The sequence below is a fragment of the Schistocerca cancellata genome, chromosome 1 (assembly GCF_023864275.1).
Source record: "Schistocerca cancellata isolate TAMUIC-IGC-003103 chromosome 1, iqSchCanc2.1, whole genome shotgun sequence".
Taxonomy (NCBI): Eukaryota; Metazoa; Arthropoda; class Insecta; order Orthoptera; family Acrididae; genus Schistocerca; species Schistocerca cancellata.
The window spans coordinates 80941912-80962196 of record NC_064626.1 but is presented as its reverse complement, the minus strand read 5'-3'; the positions used below and the strand labels follow the sequence as shown (position 1 = coordinate 80962196).

At 45.1% G+C, this 20285-nt stretch overlaps 1 protein-coding gene across 5 annotated transcripts in view; it reads right to left on the bottom strand.

Annotated features, from left to right (window-relative positions):
• LOC126165698 (trithorax group protein osa-like) overlaps positions 1-20285 on the bottom strand; it is a 121841-nt gene that overhangs the window by 29935 nt on the left and 71621 nt on the right. For 4 of the 5 annotated variants that reach the window (XM_049920341.1, XM_049920342.1, XM_049920343.1 and 1 more), the window contains exons 3-6: positions 15162-15365; positions 12398-12505; positions 6691-6798; positions 4735-4845 (exon numbers count right to left, since the gene is read on the bottom strand). In XM_049920341.1, coding sequence (XP_049776298.1) covers positions 4735-4845; positions 6691-6798; positions 12398-12505; positions 15162-15365 — 531 coding nt within the window. The remainder of the gene's footprint in view (positions 1-4734; positions 4846-6690; positions 6799-12397; positions 12506-15161; positions 15366-20285) is intronic. The other variant, XM_049920345.1, reaches the window with a different exon arrangement.

Here is a 20285-nt window from a genome sequence, read left to right as displayed (position 1 = left end):
TCGTGATAGATGGTTCAAGGCTTCCGCTGGGATCGGTTGACTGTTTTGTCTTCATAGAATATTTTTGGTGGTATGGACGAGGCGCGGGAGGCTAGCGAGAGGGCGCTCATGGACAAGGATGGCAAGTGGCTCTGCTAGCGCAAGAAGGTTTTGCCGGCGCAGCGGGTAGCGAGCGGACGGCTTTGGCAAGGCTGCTGGGAGGAGAAGAGCGTGCGTGTGTGACGGAGGCAGATGATCAGACTTTCGCTAGTTCGGAGGAAGAAGACGGCACGTCATGGTAGCCATCTTGTGTAGAATGATGGTATGTCGCTTTTGGAACTTTCGGAACTTTTGTCACTGAAAACGTGGGGACTGGTTTCGATTTCACCAGGTGAAGTGATCTTGTTCTAGAACTTTGCAGAACTGTGTCAGGAAGCTGATGTTTTAAGAAGGGGAGAAATATGGACAGCGCCGGTAACGAGTAAGTTGGTTTGGTTTGGTGGAAACAAAGCACCAACTGTAACCTGCTCTATTGGTCGAGAAGTACCTATTGTTCTGGTAGTTGGGACTGAGAAGTGTGGTACGAGTGGCACAAAGGCACGACCGGCCGGCGTTTGGAGCCTGGGCATTTCAAAAGAGATAAACGGCGCGCTACTTCTCCAATAGTATAGAACGCTCAGAAGGCAAACACAGTTGAACAAAATTATTCCTTGGGGGTAGCGCAAACCTGCAAACCTATACAGAAGCCGCCCCTGCTGTAGATGTACACTCCGGGAAATTGAAATAAGAACACCGTGAATTCATTGTCCCAGGAAGGGGAAACTTTATTGACACATTCCTGGGGTCAGATACATCACATGATCACACTGACAGAACCACAGGCACATAGACACAGGCAACAGAGCATGCACAATGTCGGCACTAGTACAGTGTATATCCACCTTTCGCAGCAATGCAGGCTGCTATTCTCCCATGGAGACGATCGTAGAGATGCTGGATGTAGTCCTGTGGAACGGCTTGCCATGCCATTTCCACCTGGCGCCTCAGTTGGACCAGCGTTCGTGCTGGACGTGCAGACCGCGTGAGACGACGCTTCATCCAGTCCCAAACATGCTCAATGGGGGACAGATCCGGAGATCTTGCTGGCTAGGGTAGTTGACTTACACCTTCTAGAGCACTTGGGTGGCACAGGATACATGCGGACGTGCATTGTCCTGTTGGAACAGCAAGTTCCCTTGCCGGTCTAGGAATGGTAGAACGATGGGTTCGATGACGGTTTGGATGTACCGTGCACTATTCAGTGTCCCCTCGACGATCACCAGTGGTGTACGGCCAGTGTAGGAGATCGCTCCCCACACCATGATGCCGGGTGTTGGCCCTGTGTGCCTCGGTCGTATGCAGTCCTGATTGTGGCGCTCACCTGCACGGCGCCAAACACGCATACGACCATCATTGGCACCAAGGCAGAAGCGACTCTCATCGCTGAAGACGACACGTCTCCATTCGTCCCTCCATTCACGCCTGTCGCGACACCACTGGAGGCGGGCTGCACGATGTTGGGGCGTGAGCGGAAGACGGCCTAACGGTGTGCGGGACCGTAGCCCAGCTTCATGGAGACGGTTGCGAATGGTCCTCGCCGATACCCGAGGAGCAACAGTGTCCCTAATTTGCTGGGAAGTGGCGGTGCGGTCCCCTACGGCACTGCGTAGGATCCTACGGTCTTGGCGTGCATCCGTGCGTCGCTGCGGTCCGGTCCCAGGTCGACGGGCACGTGCACCTTCCGCCGACCACTGGCGACAACATCGATGTATTGTGGAGACCTCACGCCCCACGTGTTGAGCAATTCGGCGGTACGTCCACCCGGCCTCCCGCATGCCCACTATACGCCCTCGCTCAAAGTCCGTCAACTGCACATACGGTTCACGTCCACGCTGTCGCGGCATGCTACCAGTGTTAAAGACTGCGATGGAGCTCCGTATGCCACGGCAAACTGGCTGACACTGACGGCGGCGATGCACAAATGCTGCGCAGCTAGCGCCATTCGACGGCCAACACCGCGGTTCCTGGTGTGTCCGCTGTGCCGTGCGTGTGATCATTGCTTGTACAGCCCTCTCGCAGTGTCCGGAGCGAGTATGGTGGGTCTGACACACCGGTGTCAATGTGTTCTTTTTTCCATTTCCAGGAGTGTAAATCACATCTACAGACTTCCATTTGGATAATTCCTTCGGAGTGCCTCATTTTTTTGTCTTAGAGTGTAATTGTAAATCGAGAAGTTAAAATAAATACGAAGGTTAACTGAAAAGTAATGCCTCCACCATCGTAACTCTTTAACGGTTGGCAGCATTGGTATGCGGCAGGTACTGGCTTGTTGAGTAGCCTCTTCTCTACACATCCAGTTGGCGGGAAGCCTTAGTACTGAACGGTTGTGTTGTTACAGTGTAAAGCATGGAACCCTGCGCAGACAGTCGGTCAATGCGATTTAAGCAACGTGCAGTCATTGAATTCTTAACAGCACAAGGTGTCACCCCGAAGGAGATTCATCAGAGAATGAAAGCAGTTCATGGTAATTGAGTTGATGTGAGAACTGTGTGTCGTTGGTCGAGTGAGTTTAAAGATGTTGAGGCGGGAACATCTGACCTGCGTGACAGCAACCACTGAGTTTCACAAGCAAAATGTTGACAGATTGATTCAGGACGATCGTCGTATCACTCAGGAAGAATTTGCAAGCACAATTGGCATTTCACTAAAACGTGTGGATCACATTATTGCTTTGCTTGGCTATAGGAAGATCTGTGAACGATGGGTGCCCCAGATGCTGGCTCCTGAAATGAAAGCGCACAGGCTTGAAATTTGCCAAGAACTCCTCTCGTGGTACAAGAATGAAGGTGACGCCTTTCTCCATTCAGTCATGGGACATCATTACGCTTCTAACGTGACGGCTTCAGAAAACTTGTTCATCGTTGGCAGAAATGTATCCAATTGGCTGGTAATTACGTGGAAAAGTGAATATTGGCAATTAAAGATCACATTCTAAGGATAACACTACCGGCCATTAAAATTGCTACACCACGAACATGTGCTACAGACGCGAAATTTAACCGTCAGGAAGAAGATGCTGTGACATGCAAATGATTAGCTTTTCAGAGCATTCACAGAAGGTTGGCGCCGGTGGCGACACCTACAACGTGCTACAAAGTGCATGAGGAAACTTTCCAACCGATTTCTCATACACAGACAGCAGTTCACCGGCGTTGCTTGGTGAAACGATGTTGTGATGCCTCGTGTAAGGGGGAGAAATGCGTACCATCACGTTTCCGACTTTGATAAAGGTCTGATTGTAGCCTATTGCGATTGCGACATTGCTGCTCGCGGTGATCGATATCCAATGACTGTTAGCAGAATATGGAATCGGTGGGTTCAGGAGGGTAATACGGAACGCCGTGCTGGATCCGAACGGCCTCATATCACTAGCAGTCGAGATGACAGGCATCTTATCCGCATGGATGTAACGGATCGTGCAGCCACGTCTCGATCCCTGAGTCAACAGATGGGGACGTTTGCAAGACAACAACCATCTGCACGAACAGTTCGAAGACGTTTGCAGCAGCATGGACTATCAGCTCGGAGACCATGGCTGCTGTTACCCTTGACGCTGCGTCACAGACAGGAGCGCCTGCGATGGTGTACTCAACGACGAACTTAGGTGCACGAATGGCAAAACGTCATTTTTTCGGATGAATCCAGGTTTTGTTTACAGCTTCATGATAGTCGCATCCGTGTTTGGCGACATCGCGGTGAACGCACATTGGAAGCGTGTATTCCTCATCGTCATACTGGCGTATCACTCGGCGTGATGGTATGGGGTGCCACTGGTTACACGCCTCGGTCACCTCTTGTTCGCATTGACGGCACTTTGAACAGTGGACGTTACATTTCAAATGTGTTACGACCCGTGGCTCTATCCTTCATTCGATCCCTGCGAAACCCTACGTATCAGCAGGATAATGCACGACCGCATTTTGCAGGTCCTGTACGGGCTTTCTGGATACAGAAAATGTTCGACTGCTGCCCTGGCCAGCACATTCTCCAGATCTCTCACCAATTGAAAACGTCTGGTCAATGGTGGCCGAGGAACTGGCTCGTCACAATACGGCAGTCACTACTCTTGATGAACTGTGGTATCGTGTTGAAGCTGCATGAGCAGCTGTACCTGTACACGCCGTCCAAGCTCTGTTTGACTAAATGCCCAAGCGTATCAAGGCCGTTATTACGGGCAGAGGTGGTTGTTCTGGGTACTGATTTCTCAGGATCTATCCACCCAAATTGCGTGAAAATGTAATCACATGTCAGTTCTAGTATATTTGTCCAATGAATACCCGTTTATCATCTGCATTTCTTCTTGGTGGAGCAGTTTTAATGGCCAGTTGTGTATTTCTGCGTTTGATTTATTAAAATATTTCCATTCAAACCCAATTAACGGAGGTGGAGGCGTTACTTTTCATTCAGTCCTCGTATAATCTAAAAATACTATTGCAGATAAAGAATAATATCATCCACTCCCCATACCTGTCTCCTCTCGGGAGCAGATAAAACACCGTTATGCAAATTTTTCATATATTAATCAATAACTAACATATCTGGTAAGCAAAGTATCACACTTAAAAGACTACGTCTTTAACCTTGGGCTGTATAAGTACACAATATCTGCACCCCCGTAGGTCTCAATTAACAAAAACATTATCAAGGCAGCAGTACCTCATGCCTGGCTGTTGGCCCTGCTGCTGCGACGTCGCGTCCACAGGGTGGTCCACCTCCAGCATCGAGTGCTCGTACTGCACAGCCTCACCGGCGGCGCCGTCCTCCCTCCTGTAACAAGCAGAGGTCTGCTTATCTCATCCCTGCAGTAGATGAAGTAAAGCAGTTCTGGTAACGTGGGAGCAAAATAACACAGGACCTACAATGCTAGGGGCACATAAACACGAGACTGTTGTTGTTGTTGTGGTCTTCAGTCCTGAGACTGGTTTGATGCAGCTCTCCATGCTACTCTATTCTGTGCAAGCTTCTTCATCTCCCAGTACCTACTGCAACCTACATCCTTCTGAATCTGCTTAGTGTATTCATCTCTTGGTCTCCCTCTACGATTTTTACCCTCCACGCTGCCCTCCAATACTAAATTGGTGATCCCTTGATGCCTCAGAACATGTCCTACCAACCGATCCCTTCTTCTGGTCAAGTTGTGCCACAAACTTCTCTTCTCCCCAATCCTATTCCATACTTCCTCATTAGTTATGTGATCTACCCATCTAATCTTCAGCATTCTTCTGTAGCACCACATTTCGAAAGCTTCTATTCTCTTCTTGTCCAAACTATTTACCGTCCATGTTTCACTTCCATACATGGCTACACTCCATACAAATACTTTCAGAAATGACTTCCTGACACTTAAATCTATACTTGATGTTAACAAATTTCTCTTCTTCAGAAACGCTTTCCTTGCCATTGCCAGTCTACATTTTATATCCTCTCTACTTCGACCATCATCAGTTATTTTGCTCCCCAAATAGCAAAATTCCTTTACTACTTTAAGTGTCTCATTTCCTAATCTAATACCCTCAACATCACCCGACTTAATTCGACTACATTGCATTATTCTCGTTTTGTTTCTGTTGATGTTCATCTTATATCCTCCCTTCAAGACACCATCCATTCCGTTCAACTGCTCTTCCAAGTCCTTTGCTGTCTCTGACAGAATTACAATGTCATCGGCAAACCTCAAAGTTTTTATTTCTTCTCCCTGGATTTTAATACCTACTCCGAATTTTTCTTTTGTTTCCTTTACTGCTTGCTCAATATACAGATTAAATAGCATCGGGGAGAGGCTACAACCCTGTCTCACTCCCTTCCCAACCACTGCTTCCCTTTCATGCCCCTCGACTCTTATAACTGCCATCTGGTTTCTGTTCAAATTGTAAATAGCCTTTCGCTCCCTGTATTTTACCCCTGCCACCTTTAGAATTTGAAAGAGAGTATTCCAGTCAACAACACGAGACTAGCACAGGCTAAGAGGGCATTGGTAAAAGAAATGTACTAGCGCCAAACGTGAGCCTTAATTTGAGCAGCAAATTTCTTACAAAACACATAAAAAACATAGCATCATATGGAAGCAAATCATGGACTGTGCGCAAACCTTAAAAGAAGGGAATCGGTGCGTTTCAAGTGTGGTGTTAAAGTAGGATGCTGAAAATTAAGTAGAGTGGTGAGAAATGGGGAGGTCTTCCATAGAATAAGTATGTGGCACATACTTTGCAGGGGAATTGATGATAGGGCATGTTTTAAGACATTAGGGAATAATTTCCGCCAGCTGTAGGGGACGTACAGTGTAGAGAAAGACAGAGAACGGGATATATTCAACAAATAATGGAGGACGTTGAACGTAAGAGCCACTCTGAGATGAAGAGGCTGGCACAGGAGAGGAATTAGTGACAGGCCGCATCAACCCCGACTGAAGACTAAAAATAAAAGTTGAATACTAAAAAGTCCAGATTGTACTACAGTAAATGACAATAGAACTATAGCTGTTTGGGGGCTTTTCACCTTTAAATAATAATTAAATAATTATAATAATAGTATTTATGACAGATATAGCCCGCTAGTTGCATACTGAAATTCAATATTATGAATTTTTTTACGGATTTGAGAAATATTCAATACCTGACAATAGTCTGTTGGTCCGGCTGCTGTTGCTGGGACATCATCTGGTCAGGTGGGTGGTCGATCAGCAGCATCGAGTGTTCGTATTTTTGTGGCACCTGTTCGCCGCTGTGGAATAGAACATCACGCCTTCTCTCAGTTTTCCTTATAGGTAAGTAAATCTTTCGCAGAGGTGAAAAGTTCTTCACTGCGAGTCAGGTGTTAGGCATCAGGCGATCCGCACACGCCCTCAGGCTTGGTCTGGAATCTAGAGGTCCAGGCGTCATGTCCCGGTTCGATCTGAGGGGAGTGTGTTGACTCACTGAAGCCAAAAGCCCAACGCTCGATACCCGACGCCCGACAGTCCGTAAGAAACCGACACACAATAGTGCAATTGAACTAGGAGTTTAGAATTAAACTGCAAGTATAAACAAATTCGGAAGGTATGAGCGGAACATCTTGTGGTCAGAAGTACGATCATCTTGGATCTTTAGAGTATAAAAGAAGGCTTGACAGCCACAATTGAACCTTCTGTGGTAGTGAAAAGTATCGATGTGCTAAACATCCCTCAGCTGTCAGTAAGGAAGATGAGACCAATCGGCAAACACTCTGATATGTGGTTATTACTGCAGAACCTGGACAATCTTGTTACTGATACTAGTAGTATAAATTACAACCGAAAATGGCTCGCTTGTTAGCAGGAAGTGTGCTTAGGCCCGCTACAAATTTGGAAATTTGTGGGAAGTTGCTATCGGACCAAACTGCTGAAGTCATCGGTCCCTAGGCTTACACACTAACTTACTCTATGCTAAGGACAACACACACACACCCATGCCCGAAGGAGGACTCGAACCTACGACGGGGAAGCCGCACGAACCGTAGCAAGGCGCCTGAGACCACGAGGCCACCCAGCCAGGCACGTCCATTATAGAATCGTTTTCTGATAACATTATAGTTACTAAAATTTGTGATAAATGGACTGTCAGGAGCAAGAAGAGAAGGGACGGCTTATAATGTTAAACAATGAAGTGCTTGGATCCTTTAACTATTAGCTACATAGTCCATTTTTCTAGTTCGTCACTGCAAAACAGTGGTTCCAAGGCGGAGCTATCTCTTCCCCTACACGGGGACGATAATGTGATAGCAAGAGGAATACTTAAAATATCACAAAGAATCAATGGAAACCATTTCGTGGCAATACGAACATCCCGTGGCTACGACATGTAAAGTGGAATTAGCTGACGTTATATAGGGTCTTCTAATGGAGAAGGTGCCTGGAATATTTCAGCAGTTTTGGTGTGGACGACTATTACCTTTGGATTTGGACATAAAGCTTCATTTAGCAACTACACTCCTGGAAATTGAAATAAGAACACCGTGAATTCATTGTCCCAGGAAGGGGAAACTTTATTGACACATTCCTGGGGTCAGATACATCACATGATCACACTGACAGAACCACAGGCACATAGACACAGGCAACAGAGCATGCACAATGTCGGCACTAGTACAGTGTATATCCACCTTTCGCAGCAATGCAGGCTGCTATTCTCCCATGGAGACGATCGTAGAGATGCTGGATGTAGTCCTGTGGAACGGCTTGCCATGCCATTTCCACCTGGCGCCTCAGTTGGACCAGCGTTCGTGCTGGACGTGCAGACCGCGTGAGACGACGCTTCATCCAGTCCCAAACATGCTCAATGGGGGACAGATCCGGAGATCTTGCTGGCCAGGGTAGTTGACTTACACCTTCTAGAGCACGTTGGGTGGCACGGGATACATGCGGACGTGCATTGTCCTGTTGGAACAGCAAGTTCCCTTGCCGGTCTAGGAATGGTAGAACGATGGGTTCGATGACGGTTTGGATGTACCGTGCACTATTCAGTGTCCCCTCGACGATCACCAGTGGTGTACGGCCAGTGTAGGAGATCGCTCCCCACACCATGATTCCGGGTGTTGGCCCTGTGTGCCTCGGTCGTATGCAGTCCTGATTGTGGCGCTCACCTGCACGGCGCCAAACACGCATACGACCATCATTGGCACCAAGGCAGAAGCGACTCTCATCGCTGAAGACGACACGTCTCCATTCGTCCCTCCATTCACGCCTGTCGCGACACCACTGGAGGCGGGCTGCACGATGTTGGGGCGTGAGCGGAAGACGGCCTAACGGTGTGCGGGACCGTAGCCCAGCTACATGGAGACGGTTGCGAATGGTCCTCGCCGATACTCCAGGAGCAACAGTGTCCCTAATTTGCTGGGAAGTGGCGGTGCGGTCCCCTACGGCACTGCGTAGGATCCTACGGTCTTGGCGTGCATCCGTGCGTCTCTGCGGTCCGGTCCCAGGTCGACGGGCACGTTCACCTTCCGCCGACCACTGGCGACAACATCGATGTACTGAGGAGACCTCACGCCCCACGTGTTGAGCAATTCGGCGGTACGTCCACCCGGCCTCCCGCATGCCCACTATACGCCCTCGCTCAAAGTCCGTCAACTGCACATACGGTTCACGTCCACGCTGTCGCGTCATGCTACCAGTGTTAAAGACTGCGATGGAGCTCCGTATGCCACGGCAAACTGGCTGACACTGACGGCGGCGGTGCACAAATGCTGCGCAGCTAGCGCCATTCGACGGCCAACACCGCGGTTCCTGGTGTGTCCGCTGTGCCGTGCGTGTGATCATTGCTTGTACAGCCGTCTCGCAGTGTCCGGAGCAAGTATGGTGGGTCTGACACACCGGTGTCAATGTGTTCTTTTTTCCATTTCCAGTAGTGTAGATATCACCGAATTAGGACTGGTGTCCACAAACAATGTTATCCCACAAGTCGTAAGAAAAAGTGTAAATGTATACACAGACTTAAACCATTCCCCATTGTAGGAATCGTGCTTTCAGTGCAATTACTGAGTTGTGTGTACGAAAAAGAAGACTGTAAACGGAAGAGATTGCAGCCAAAAAACGAAGACAACTACCATAGCTATTGCAGTTGTGCAGGCAAGGCTTACATGTTGCTTTAAACACAGTGCACGGCAAAATCTTGCTATAACTGGGGAATATAAAATATCTGCATTCACTTTTAGAAGCACTGGTAAATGACCATATGTTGGAGTCCTGGCGAATTTGAGCATGTTTACTACCTTAACGAAGCCGACCGCGGTGGACGAGCTGTTCTAGGCGCTTCAGTCCGGAACCGCGAGACTGCTGCGGTCGCAGGTTAGAATCCTGCCTCGGGTATGGATGTGTGTGATGTCCTTAGGTTAGTTAGGTTTAAGTAGTTCTAAGTTCTAGGGGACTGATGACCCCAGATGTTAAGTCCCATAGTGCTCAGAGCCATTTCGATACCTTAACGAAAACACGAAAAATATGTGTGGAAAGCACCAGTCCCACCTAGATCTGCTTAAAAAGGATGGTTATCTTGTATCTAAATGTGCTGGACTGGAGTTTGTGCACCTACCGACAGAATATTGATTTGCAGAGCTTAAAACCAACAGAGTAACAACATTCCCATTCGTTAGCAAAAATTGTAAATATAAGGTCCTACACAAAAATTCTACGAGAATGTGCAGCAGAGGAGCTGGTAGCGTACAGCCAATAAAATACACTCCTGGAAATGGAAAAAAGAACACATTGACACCGGTGTGTCAGACCCACCATACTTGCTCCGGACACTGCGAGAGGGCTGTACAAGCAATGATCACACGCACGGCACAGCGGACACACCAGGAACCGCGGTGTTGGCCGTCGAATGGCGCTAGCTGCGCAGCATTTGTGCACCGCCGCCGTCAGTGTCAGCCAGTTTGCCGTGGCATACGGAGCTCCATCGCAGTCTTTAACACTGGTAGCATGCCGCGACAGCGTGGACGTGAACCGTATGTGCAGTTGACGGACTTTGAGCGAGGGCGTATAGTGGGCATGCGGGAGGCACGGTGGACGTACCGCCGAATTGCTCAACACGTGGGGCGTGAGGTCTCCACAGTACATCGATGTTGTCGCCAGTGGTCGGCGGAAGGTGCACGTGCCCGTCGACCTGGGACCGGACCGCAGAGACGCACGGATGCACGCCAACACCGTAGAATCCTACGCAGTGCCGTAGGGGACCGCACCGCCACTTCCCAGCAAATTAGGGACACTGTTGCTCCTGGGGTGACGGCGAGGACCATTCGCAACCGTCTCCATGAAGCTGGGCTACGGTCCCGCACACCGTTAGGCCGTCTTCCGCTCACGCCCCAACATCGTGCAGCCCGCCTCCAGTGGTGGCGCGACAGGCGTGAATGGAGGGACGAATGGAGACGTGTCGTCTTCAGCGATGAGAGTCGCTTCTGCCTTGGTGCCAATGATGGTCGTATGCGTGTTTGGCGCCGTGCAGGTGAGCGCCACAATCAGGACTGCATACGACCGAGGCATACAGGGCCAACACCCGGCATCATGGTGTGGGGAGCGATCTCCTACACTGGCCGTACACCACTGGTGATCGTCGAGAGGACACTGAATAGTGCACGGTACATCCAAACCGTCATCGAACCCATCGTTCTACCATTCCTAGACCGGCAAGGGAACTTGCTGTTCCAACAGGACAATGCACGTCCGCATGTATCCCGTGCCACCCAACGTGCTCTAGAAGGTGTAAGTCAACTACCCTGGCCAGCAAGATCTCCGGATCTGTCCCCCATTGAGCATGTTTGGGACTGGATGAAGCGTCGTCTCACGCGGTCTGCACGTCCAGCACGAACGCTGGTCCAACTGAGGCGCCAGGTGGAAATGGCATGGCAAGCCGTTCCACAGGACTACATCCAGCATCTCTACGATCGTCTCCATGGGAGAATAGCAGCCTGCATTGCTGCGAAAGGTGGATATACACTGTACTAGTGCCGACATTGTGCATGCTCTGTTGCCTGTGTCTATGTGCCTGTGGTTCTGTCAGTGTGATCATGTGATGTATCTGACCCCAGGAATGTGTCAATAAAGTTTCCCCTTCCTGGGACAATGAATTCACGGTGTTCTTATTTCAATTTCCAGGCGTGTATGTGGAATGTTATAACAATAGTGTTGTGCAGGTAGTGAGCGGTAAAATTAAAATCTTCTAATGCTCTTGCCTAGAACAGTTGCTGGAAGCAACAGAGCTAATTGTCAAAGCCGTACAAGATGTAGTTTTTACACGAAAAATTTTGGTATGTATTGGATTTCGAAAAAATATCTCCTTTGTACCTGTGAAATTACTGGATGGAGAAAGAAGGAAGAAAATCCAATGTAGATTTAAATTATAAGTTAAAAATTAAACTGTATGTTATTGAAACACCAATTAAAAATAAAGAGTTGCTTTCTGTGGGTGAACGTACATGTTTGGGAATAAATTATGCTTTCTTATTCTGCCGTGGCAAAAATCCGAAAAGTCTCCCATTTGCGACGGTCTACATATGTGGAATGTGGGTAATTGTACGACATTGAAAAATAGCTGAAACTAGGTAGCTGAAAGTACTGACTTACACTGTATATTCTTAGTGCAGAACTGTCCTAGCCATAGTACTGATAATCTAATATTAAAAAAATCCATCTTGTAAGAATGTAAACGAGTATAGAACTACAGCTATTTGTCGGCTTTTCACTTTTAAATAATAATTAAATAATAATAATAATAATAATAATAACAATAGTATTTATGACAAATGTAGCACGCTAGTGGCGTACTGAAATTGAATATTATGAATTTTTTTCGAAATTAGCTGTATTCCTTACCTGACAATAGTCTGTTGGTCTGGCTGCTGCTGCTGGGACATCATCTGGCCAGGCGGATGATCGATCAGCAGCATCGAGTGTTCGTATTTTTGTGGCACCTGGTCGCCGCTATGTAATAGAACATGAGACCTTGTGTCAGTTCTCCTGATACATAAGTAAATCTTTTGCAGAGATGAAAAATTCTCCATCTTTGTGTAGAAGAGGTAAAAGAATTTTTTTATGGTCCGCGAGGCTCTTGAGCAGAAACAAGAATAGTCAGCGAGCTTAGAGCTTGTCACTGTAGTTATGACATATGTTAACAAGTGCAACCAATGCTACCGAAGTAACATCATAATATTATTAATTTGAATAGCTAAAATTATTTTTAAAAATATGGTGGTTGATAACGTTTTTTTACCATATTACCGTTCCGAAAAATTAAAGCCACAAAAATAAGCCTCTTTCATTAAAAATGCTTTTTCTTTATTAGCCTGTTACTACTTCTTCTACTACTACTACTACTACTACTACTAGTACAAGTACTAATAGTATTAATAATAATTAACTCAGTGATAGCACACATGGTTCATAATAGCATTTCTCCTTGAAACTCAATACCAGAAGCGTTTTTTTCGAAATTAGGGAATGTTTTAGGAAATCTTCTAATCGGAAACTAGCCTGTTGTTGTGACTGCCATTGCTGGGGTATCATCATCTGGTGAGGTGGATGGTCAGTCAGCAGCACTGATTGTTCGTATTTTTGTGACGCCCGGTCGACGCTAATTCCGCCGTTGAAACATACGAGTCACCAAACTGAAATGTGGCGCTTGACCATAATTTTTAATAGGGAGACAAGGAGGGAAGAAAGCAGATGGAACGTTAAGTCCAGTCAATTTTTTTTTCGACTATGATTGGCTGAAGTTATTTTCACAATCCGTGGATTCCTCCATTGCGTATGCGCAGACGTACTGAAAGTGCCTGACACACTGGCAGTTTTCGACAGACGTTATTCAAATATACAGAAACATGGGGAAACCGTGTCCCTCAAAGTCAAACAGTGCCTCCACTTTTGTCTTGCCTGTGTCTAGTCACTTATATTATTTTCAGCACTTGTCATTCTTTCTGCTGTTGAATGTTGTCGAATGTTTGACGCATCCTTACTGCCCTTTGCAGCTAGGAGCGTTTGTCAATTTTTTAGATTTGGTGTTCAAACAATAGTCACAATTGAAGGGTAAATTTCGAAACGACACACCTCAGTTTGTTTAGGAGGAAACCACTCTTTCGTAAATTTGTATTACACGGTTCTCTTGGTAGGCGACACATATCTTTTCACTACATAGGGCAGAAATAACTCATTCGCTGGATTAATTTCGAAAAGCGGTACATCTCGCCGAGATGTCAACTTTTTGTGATAATGTGCGATGATACGAATAATTTTCTTTTAAGGTGTGTGAGGAGGTTTCTTACATGCTAACATTTGGCCGCAAGAGGTGAGGCTAAAATGTCCAGTCGCACTATAGTTTAACGCTCTAGATTTATCTTTAGACTACAAGAAGGTTAAATATTTTGTTTTACCTTCTTGGTTGTTCGTCGCATTCTTTGTACATTATTACCTTATGACCTTATGACTTTTGATTATCGTTGTGATAAGTTCTACTTCCGATGAATCTCACTAAAGATCTGCTACAGTTACAAAATATGTGTCAGCAGAGCTCTCAGACGTCTTTAAAACTATCCTAGAGTGGGCAAATTTTTAAAAATATCGATATACATTGTATCGACCCTCTTGAGATACATCGATATAGGTGTCGAAGACGTCGATGTGTTGGAATATCGATATTTTTGGTGCATCCCTACGCCAGACAAGCATCGGGAGCGAAACACTTCTGGTATGTATTCTGCGCATGAAATATTGTACTTACGATCTCGCTGCGATATTTACTTCAAGCCAAGTCGCGACGGCTTTTGTACTGACATACAAAACGTAGTCGCAACAGCTTCGAAACAATAGATGACTGTTGGCGGGCGACAGTGGGCAATGTGTAAGTAGGCTGTTTATGTTTTCTTATTGGCAACGTTACGTAGCGCTCTGTACGAAAATCACTGGCTGTGCTGTGTGCAGTCTGTGGCTAGTTTGCATTATTGTCTGCCACTGTAGTGTTGGGCAGCTGGATGTGAACAGCGCATAGCGTTGCGCAGTTGGAGGTGAGCCGCCAGCAGTGGTGGATGTGGGGAGAGAGATGGCGGAGTTTTGAAATTTGTAACACTGGATGTCATGAACTGCTATATATATTATGACTATCAAGGTAAATACATTGTTTGTTCTCTACAAAAATCTTTCATTTGCTAACTATGCCTATCAGTAGTTAGTGCCTTCCGTAGTTTGAATCTTTTATTTAGCTGGCAGTAGTGGCGCTCGCTGTATTGCAGTAGTTCGAGTAATGAAGATTTTTGTGAGGTAAGTAATTTGTGAAAGGTATAGGTTAATGTTAGTTAGGGCCATTCCTTTGTAGGGATTTCTGAAAGTCAGATTGCGTTGCGCTAAAAATATTGTGTGTCAGTTTAAGCACAGTCATGAATAACTGTTGAAAGCGGAAGTTTCAAATGTAGTACTCGGGACTGGTTTTTCGTGCGCCAGCCTGTACTTTTAAGGTACGTGTACTACAGGGACAACATAATGAGTTATGTTTTTGTTTTTTATAGAACTTAATAATGGGATGACGACTTCCCGAAACAAGTTGATGAGCTGCGATAATTTACAAGTGACTTGCGCAGCACTGCCTTACTTGTATGGTCCCGGTCCCAGTGGGGGCGGTCCCGTCCTCTGGTAGATGAAGCCGTCAGCAGGTGGCGCCTGCTGCTCAGGGGGCGCTGGTAGCACGGGGTACTGCGGCCCCCTCCTCTGGAGGATGATGGCGTTACCAAAAGGCACCTGTTGCTCAGGGAACGATGGTTGCTGCCGCTCGCCGGGGTAGACAGCGGCGTCCGCACTGTGGAACCACCAGAGAGTGTTCTCATAGTCTGGCTCTGGAGTACAAACAGGGGGCCATTCGTACAGCTCTGTATCACTCTGGTGTCAGATGTTTTTAGATTCGGGGAGGCAATGGAAATTTCGTGTGGCAGAAAACGTCATAGCGTTTGCGTTCTGTGGTGTCCCCCGAAGGACGATGTGCTAAGACAAGCTTGGTACTTCGCAACGGAAGACAAGTAAGCGTAGTCGCTCCCTCAGCGGTATCGGTGTAGACAACATCATCATCATTTAAGACTGATTATGCCTTTCAGCGTTCAGTCTGGAGCATAGCCCCCCTTATACAGTTCCTCCATGATCCCCTATTCAGTGCTAACATTGGTGCCTCTTCTGATGTTAAACCTATTACTTCAAAATCATTCTTAACCGAATCCAGGTACCTTCTCCTCGGTCTGCCCCGACTCCTCCTACCCTCTACTGCTGAATCCATGAGTCTCTTGGGTAACCTTGCTTCTCCCATGCGTGTAACTTGACCCCACCATCTAAGTCTCTTCGCCCTGACTGCTACATCTATAGAGTTCATTCCCAGTTTTTCTTTGATTTCCTCATTGTGGACACCCTCCTGCCATTGTTCCCATCTGCTAGTACCTGCAATCATCCTAGCTACTTTCATATCCGTAACCTCAACCTTGTTGATAAGGTAACCTGAATCCACCCAGCTTTCGCTCCCATACAACAAAGTTGGTCGAAAGATTGAACGGTGCATAGATAACTTAGTCTTGGTACTGACTTCCTTCTTGCAGAAGAGAGTAGATCGTAGCTGAGCGCTCACTACATTAGCTTTGCTACACCTCGCTTCCAGTTCTTTCACTATGTTGCCATCCTGTGAGAATATGCATCCTAAGTACTTGAAACCGTCCACCTGTTCTAACTTTGTTCCTCCTATTTGGCACTCAATCCGTTTATATTTCTTTCCCACTGACATTACTTTCGTTTTGGAGATGTTAATCTTCATACCATAGTCCTTACATTTCTGATCTAGCTCTGAAATATTACTTTGCAAACTTTCAATCGAATCTGCCATCACAACTAAGTCATCCGCATATGCAAGACTGCTTATTTTGTGTTCACATATCTTAATCTCACCCAGCCAGTCTATTGTTTTCAACATATGATCCATAAATAATATGAACAACAGTGGAGACAGGTTGCAGCCTTGTCTTACCCCTGAAACTACTCTGAACCATGAACTCAATTTACCGTCAACTCTAACTGCTGCCTGACTATCCATGTAAAGACATTTAATTGCTTGCAAAAGTTTGCCTCGTATTCCATAATCTTGTAGAACAGACAATAACTTCCTCCTAGGAACCCGGTCATATGCCTTTTCTAGATCTATAAAGCATAGATACAATTCCCTGTTCCACTCATAACACTTCTCCATTATTTGCGTAAGTTAAAGATCTGGTCCTGACAACCTCTAAGAGGCCTAAACCCACACTGATTTTCATCCAATTGGTCCTCAACTAATACTCGCACTTTCCTTTCAACAATACCTGAGAAGATTTTACCCACAACGCTGATTAAAGAGATACCTCTGTAGTTGTTACAATCTTTTCTGTTTCCATGTTTAAAGATTGGTGTGATCACTGCTTTTGTCCAGTCTGATGGAACCTGTCCCGACTCCCAGGCCATTTCAATTATCCTGTGTAGCCATTTAAGACCTGACATTCCACTGTATTTGATGAGTTCCGACTTAATTTCATCCACCCCAGCCGCTTTATTGCACTGCAATGTATTGACCATTTTTTCCACTTCCTCAAATGTGATCCTATTTCCATCATCATTCCTATCCCATTCTACCTCGGAATCTGAAACAAGCCCAGAAGAGAAGCCCAGAAGAATTTCCTTATGCCACTGCATTAGCATACTTGCTTACGTCTGAGCCCAATCATCGCTCAAGACGATAGCATCATCTCTATTGAGCCAGCGGTTCAATTGTTGTATTATACACTACCCTGTTGTACTCTTGTTTCGTTAATCAAGTGATACGTTAATGTGCAGTGACAGTAACAAATATTCGTGAGATTCCTGTGGACATGTATTGTTAGGGATTTCATCTTGTTCAAGTTGTACAATGTGCGCAGAATAATGTGGCCAGTAGATGTGCAAGTCTGCAGGGCACGCGTGGGGAAAGTGGAAGTGATGGGGGCTACAGGTAGGCACTGTAGCCGTAATGCAGACCGCTGGACGAGAAGTGCCTTTCTGAACTGAAGCCTACGCTCACATTTTTTTTTATAATATTGAGACCCTCCATAACCACATTTACATCCTGACCATTCAAAAAGAAGTGTCACCTCTGCTTTCGTTAGTGTCTAAAAATAATTCCGCTGATATGCAACAAGAACAGCGATTTATTTTCACCTGGCTTCTTAGTCATTTGTAACATTCAGAGAAGCGTCATGACTGGCGAATTTTGAATAAAACCTATGCATTTCTCTTGTTGCCATGTTAAAATCTGCTTCTTTTGTCAAAATACAGCCACCTCACTAACATGTTGTGCAGGTGCAACTGGGAGAGAATTCCGAAACAGTGGTTTATTAAATTTATTAATGACGAACGGAGGAGAAGTAAGGTCAATAGATTATGAAAACGCACAACCTCGGCACAAAAATTACCGTGTAATGTCTTTACTTATGTTGTTCCGAAACACCTACCATTTCTCGTTTTACCAGCAATCGATGGTCCTTAAAAAAACATACTTTCATTGTAAAAATCTGTACTTAGTGGGATAATGCGGTAGATAATCAAGTTTTGCATAATAACAATATGGCAAACTACGCTCCTCTTTGCGACCTATCATGTTCTAAAATCTCAAACTGTTTATGAAACGCGAAGAGTGTTGTGGATATTTCTCTATAGCTTCAATGCTGGCGCGCGCGATCGCAAATGAGCGTGCTGCATCAGAGCAGTTTTGTCGAGATTGGTGACAGGTAGAGTCCTCCATACAAGTCTATGGAAAAATTCAATATGTTAGCTAAATTTCATAACCAGTAAGATATTACGTAATATGCACCAAACACAAAACCATAACGACCCTTATTTTTCATTGCAAACTTTTTCAAATTTCGCGCAGTGTCTTACTTACATGCAAATATCACAATGATTTTTTTTTTTTTTTTTTTTTTTTTTTACTGAATAGTTTTGGTAAAGTCTTTTGGGAAAGATTGCAGGACGTGCACCTCGATTCTGTCATCGCCGAAAGTGGGCAAACAGTGTCGGCCTCCCCTTCCGAACAAACGTATGCACTCACCCAGCGTTTTGGGCGAAAATTCCGCATCGGTCACTGTATGTTTCGCAGACGCTAATAAGATGTTCTGATATTTAATATGTTGTAGTATCATCTCGACCTCCTCTAGGACTATAGCTGAGAATTCTCAGCACAGTGTCGACGAAAATTATTTCGTACGATACAGCACATTCCAAGTGAATGTACAAGATTTACATAGACTAAGGACTGGGGAAGATCGGGAAGTATTGGACAGCGGACTGTGTCGGACGAGAGCTGATTCTAACCTCTAGAACCAGAGACAGCACCCGTCGCGCCGTGCAATGGGAACCATGTTGGGACAAGACGACTCAGGCGATTCTGAATCAAAACTACGGTGCGTTTTGGAGTGGCAACAAGTTATCTATTTCTAGTAAGTTTTTCGGTGCACGAAGTTAACACTGGAGTATTTTATTTATGCGTAACTAAAATAATGTTAAGTTACAATAGCAAAAATTATAAATTACATACATAGCAATAGAAATACTATACTGCAATGATAATTACGCCATCCTGTATATAAATAAGGTTGTCAAATTTCGTCTTGAATATGTAAACATGTCAAATTAAAATTGTTTATAGTTACTCCTCTAAATTATTCTTTAATTTCTTATTCTGTTTCGTCTATTATGTAAATGGAAGTAACAGTAAATCTAGTAATATTCCATCACTTCACTATAACATAGGTTAATATGCACCATTTAACTCATGTAATACTATAATAAATATATTAAACAGTTTCAAAGCGTAAGTGAAAATGTGGAAGTTTTTCAGCAATGCAGAAGACGAAAGTCATGTGATCAAACGCTGGTAATAAGCTACTAGACTTTATTTCTATCATTTCACTTGTTTTATCTCATTAATTCCACCTTGGATATAGTTAATCTCGTTAAATCTAACAACTTTGTTGTTCTTTCGCTGTTACGTGAGAAAATAAAGAAAATGTAACTTCCAATATATCCATGCAGACGTTGAAAATGGAGTTATAGCTCCGTAACGCGTTGGACAGCAAGCAGAAAATAAAAAAATATCAATTACTCATTTCTAATCATAAATGATATTATTCTGCACGATTTCTACCCCAAGTGATATCAGTGAGAATGTTAAAGTACCATTGCGGTGCATCTGGGCTATATCGGACAAAGTAATTTTAGGTTGTAGCGGACAAAACGAAGTATAAAACTAAGATTTTAAGATTTTTTTCTTTAATGTACAAAGCTAAGAAGTCAGGCCATAAATGGGATGAAAATAATAAGAAGGAAGCCGTAGAAGTATCCATATTTTTTCACAACTACAGAAACGAGTGGGAAGTACTTTAGAACTACATTAGGTTTACTTACGGCTTTCTGGGAAAAGAACAAGATGGCTGTGAAATCTGTTTTAGGAAATAAAACATTACTTCCGAGAACATTGTGATGAGTAGGAAATAGTACTGTGCGATCATGTTAAAAATTTAGATAGGCGGCTTATACCTTCCAGTAATGACGGGGTCTTAAATCTAGTATACAAATATGCAGGGCAGCTGAAAAAAAAGTATGGGCTCTATAAGACAAGACTGAAAGCGGGTAAAGACTTTTACTACTATTTTATGAAAATACACGAAGATTTATAACT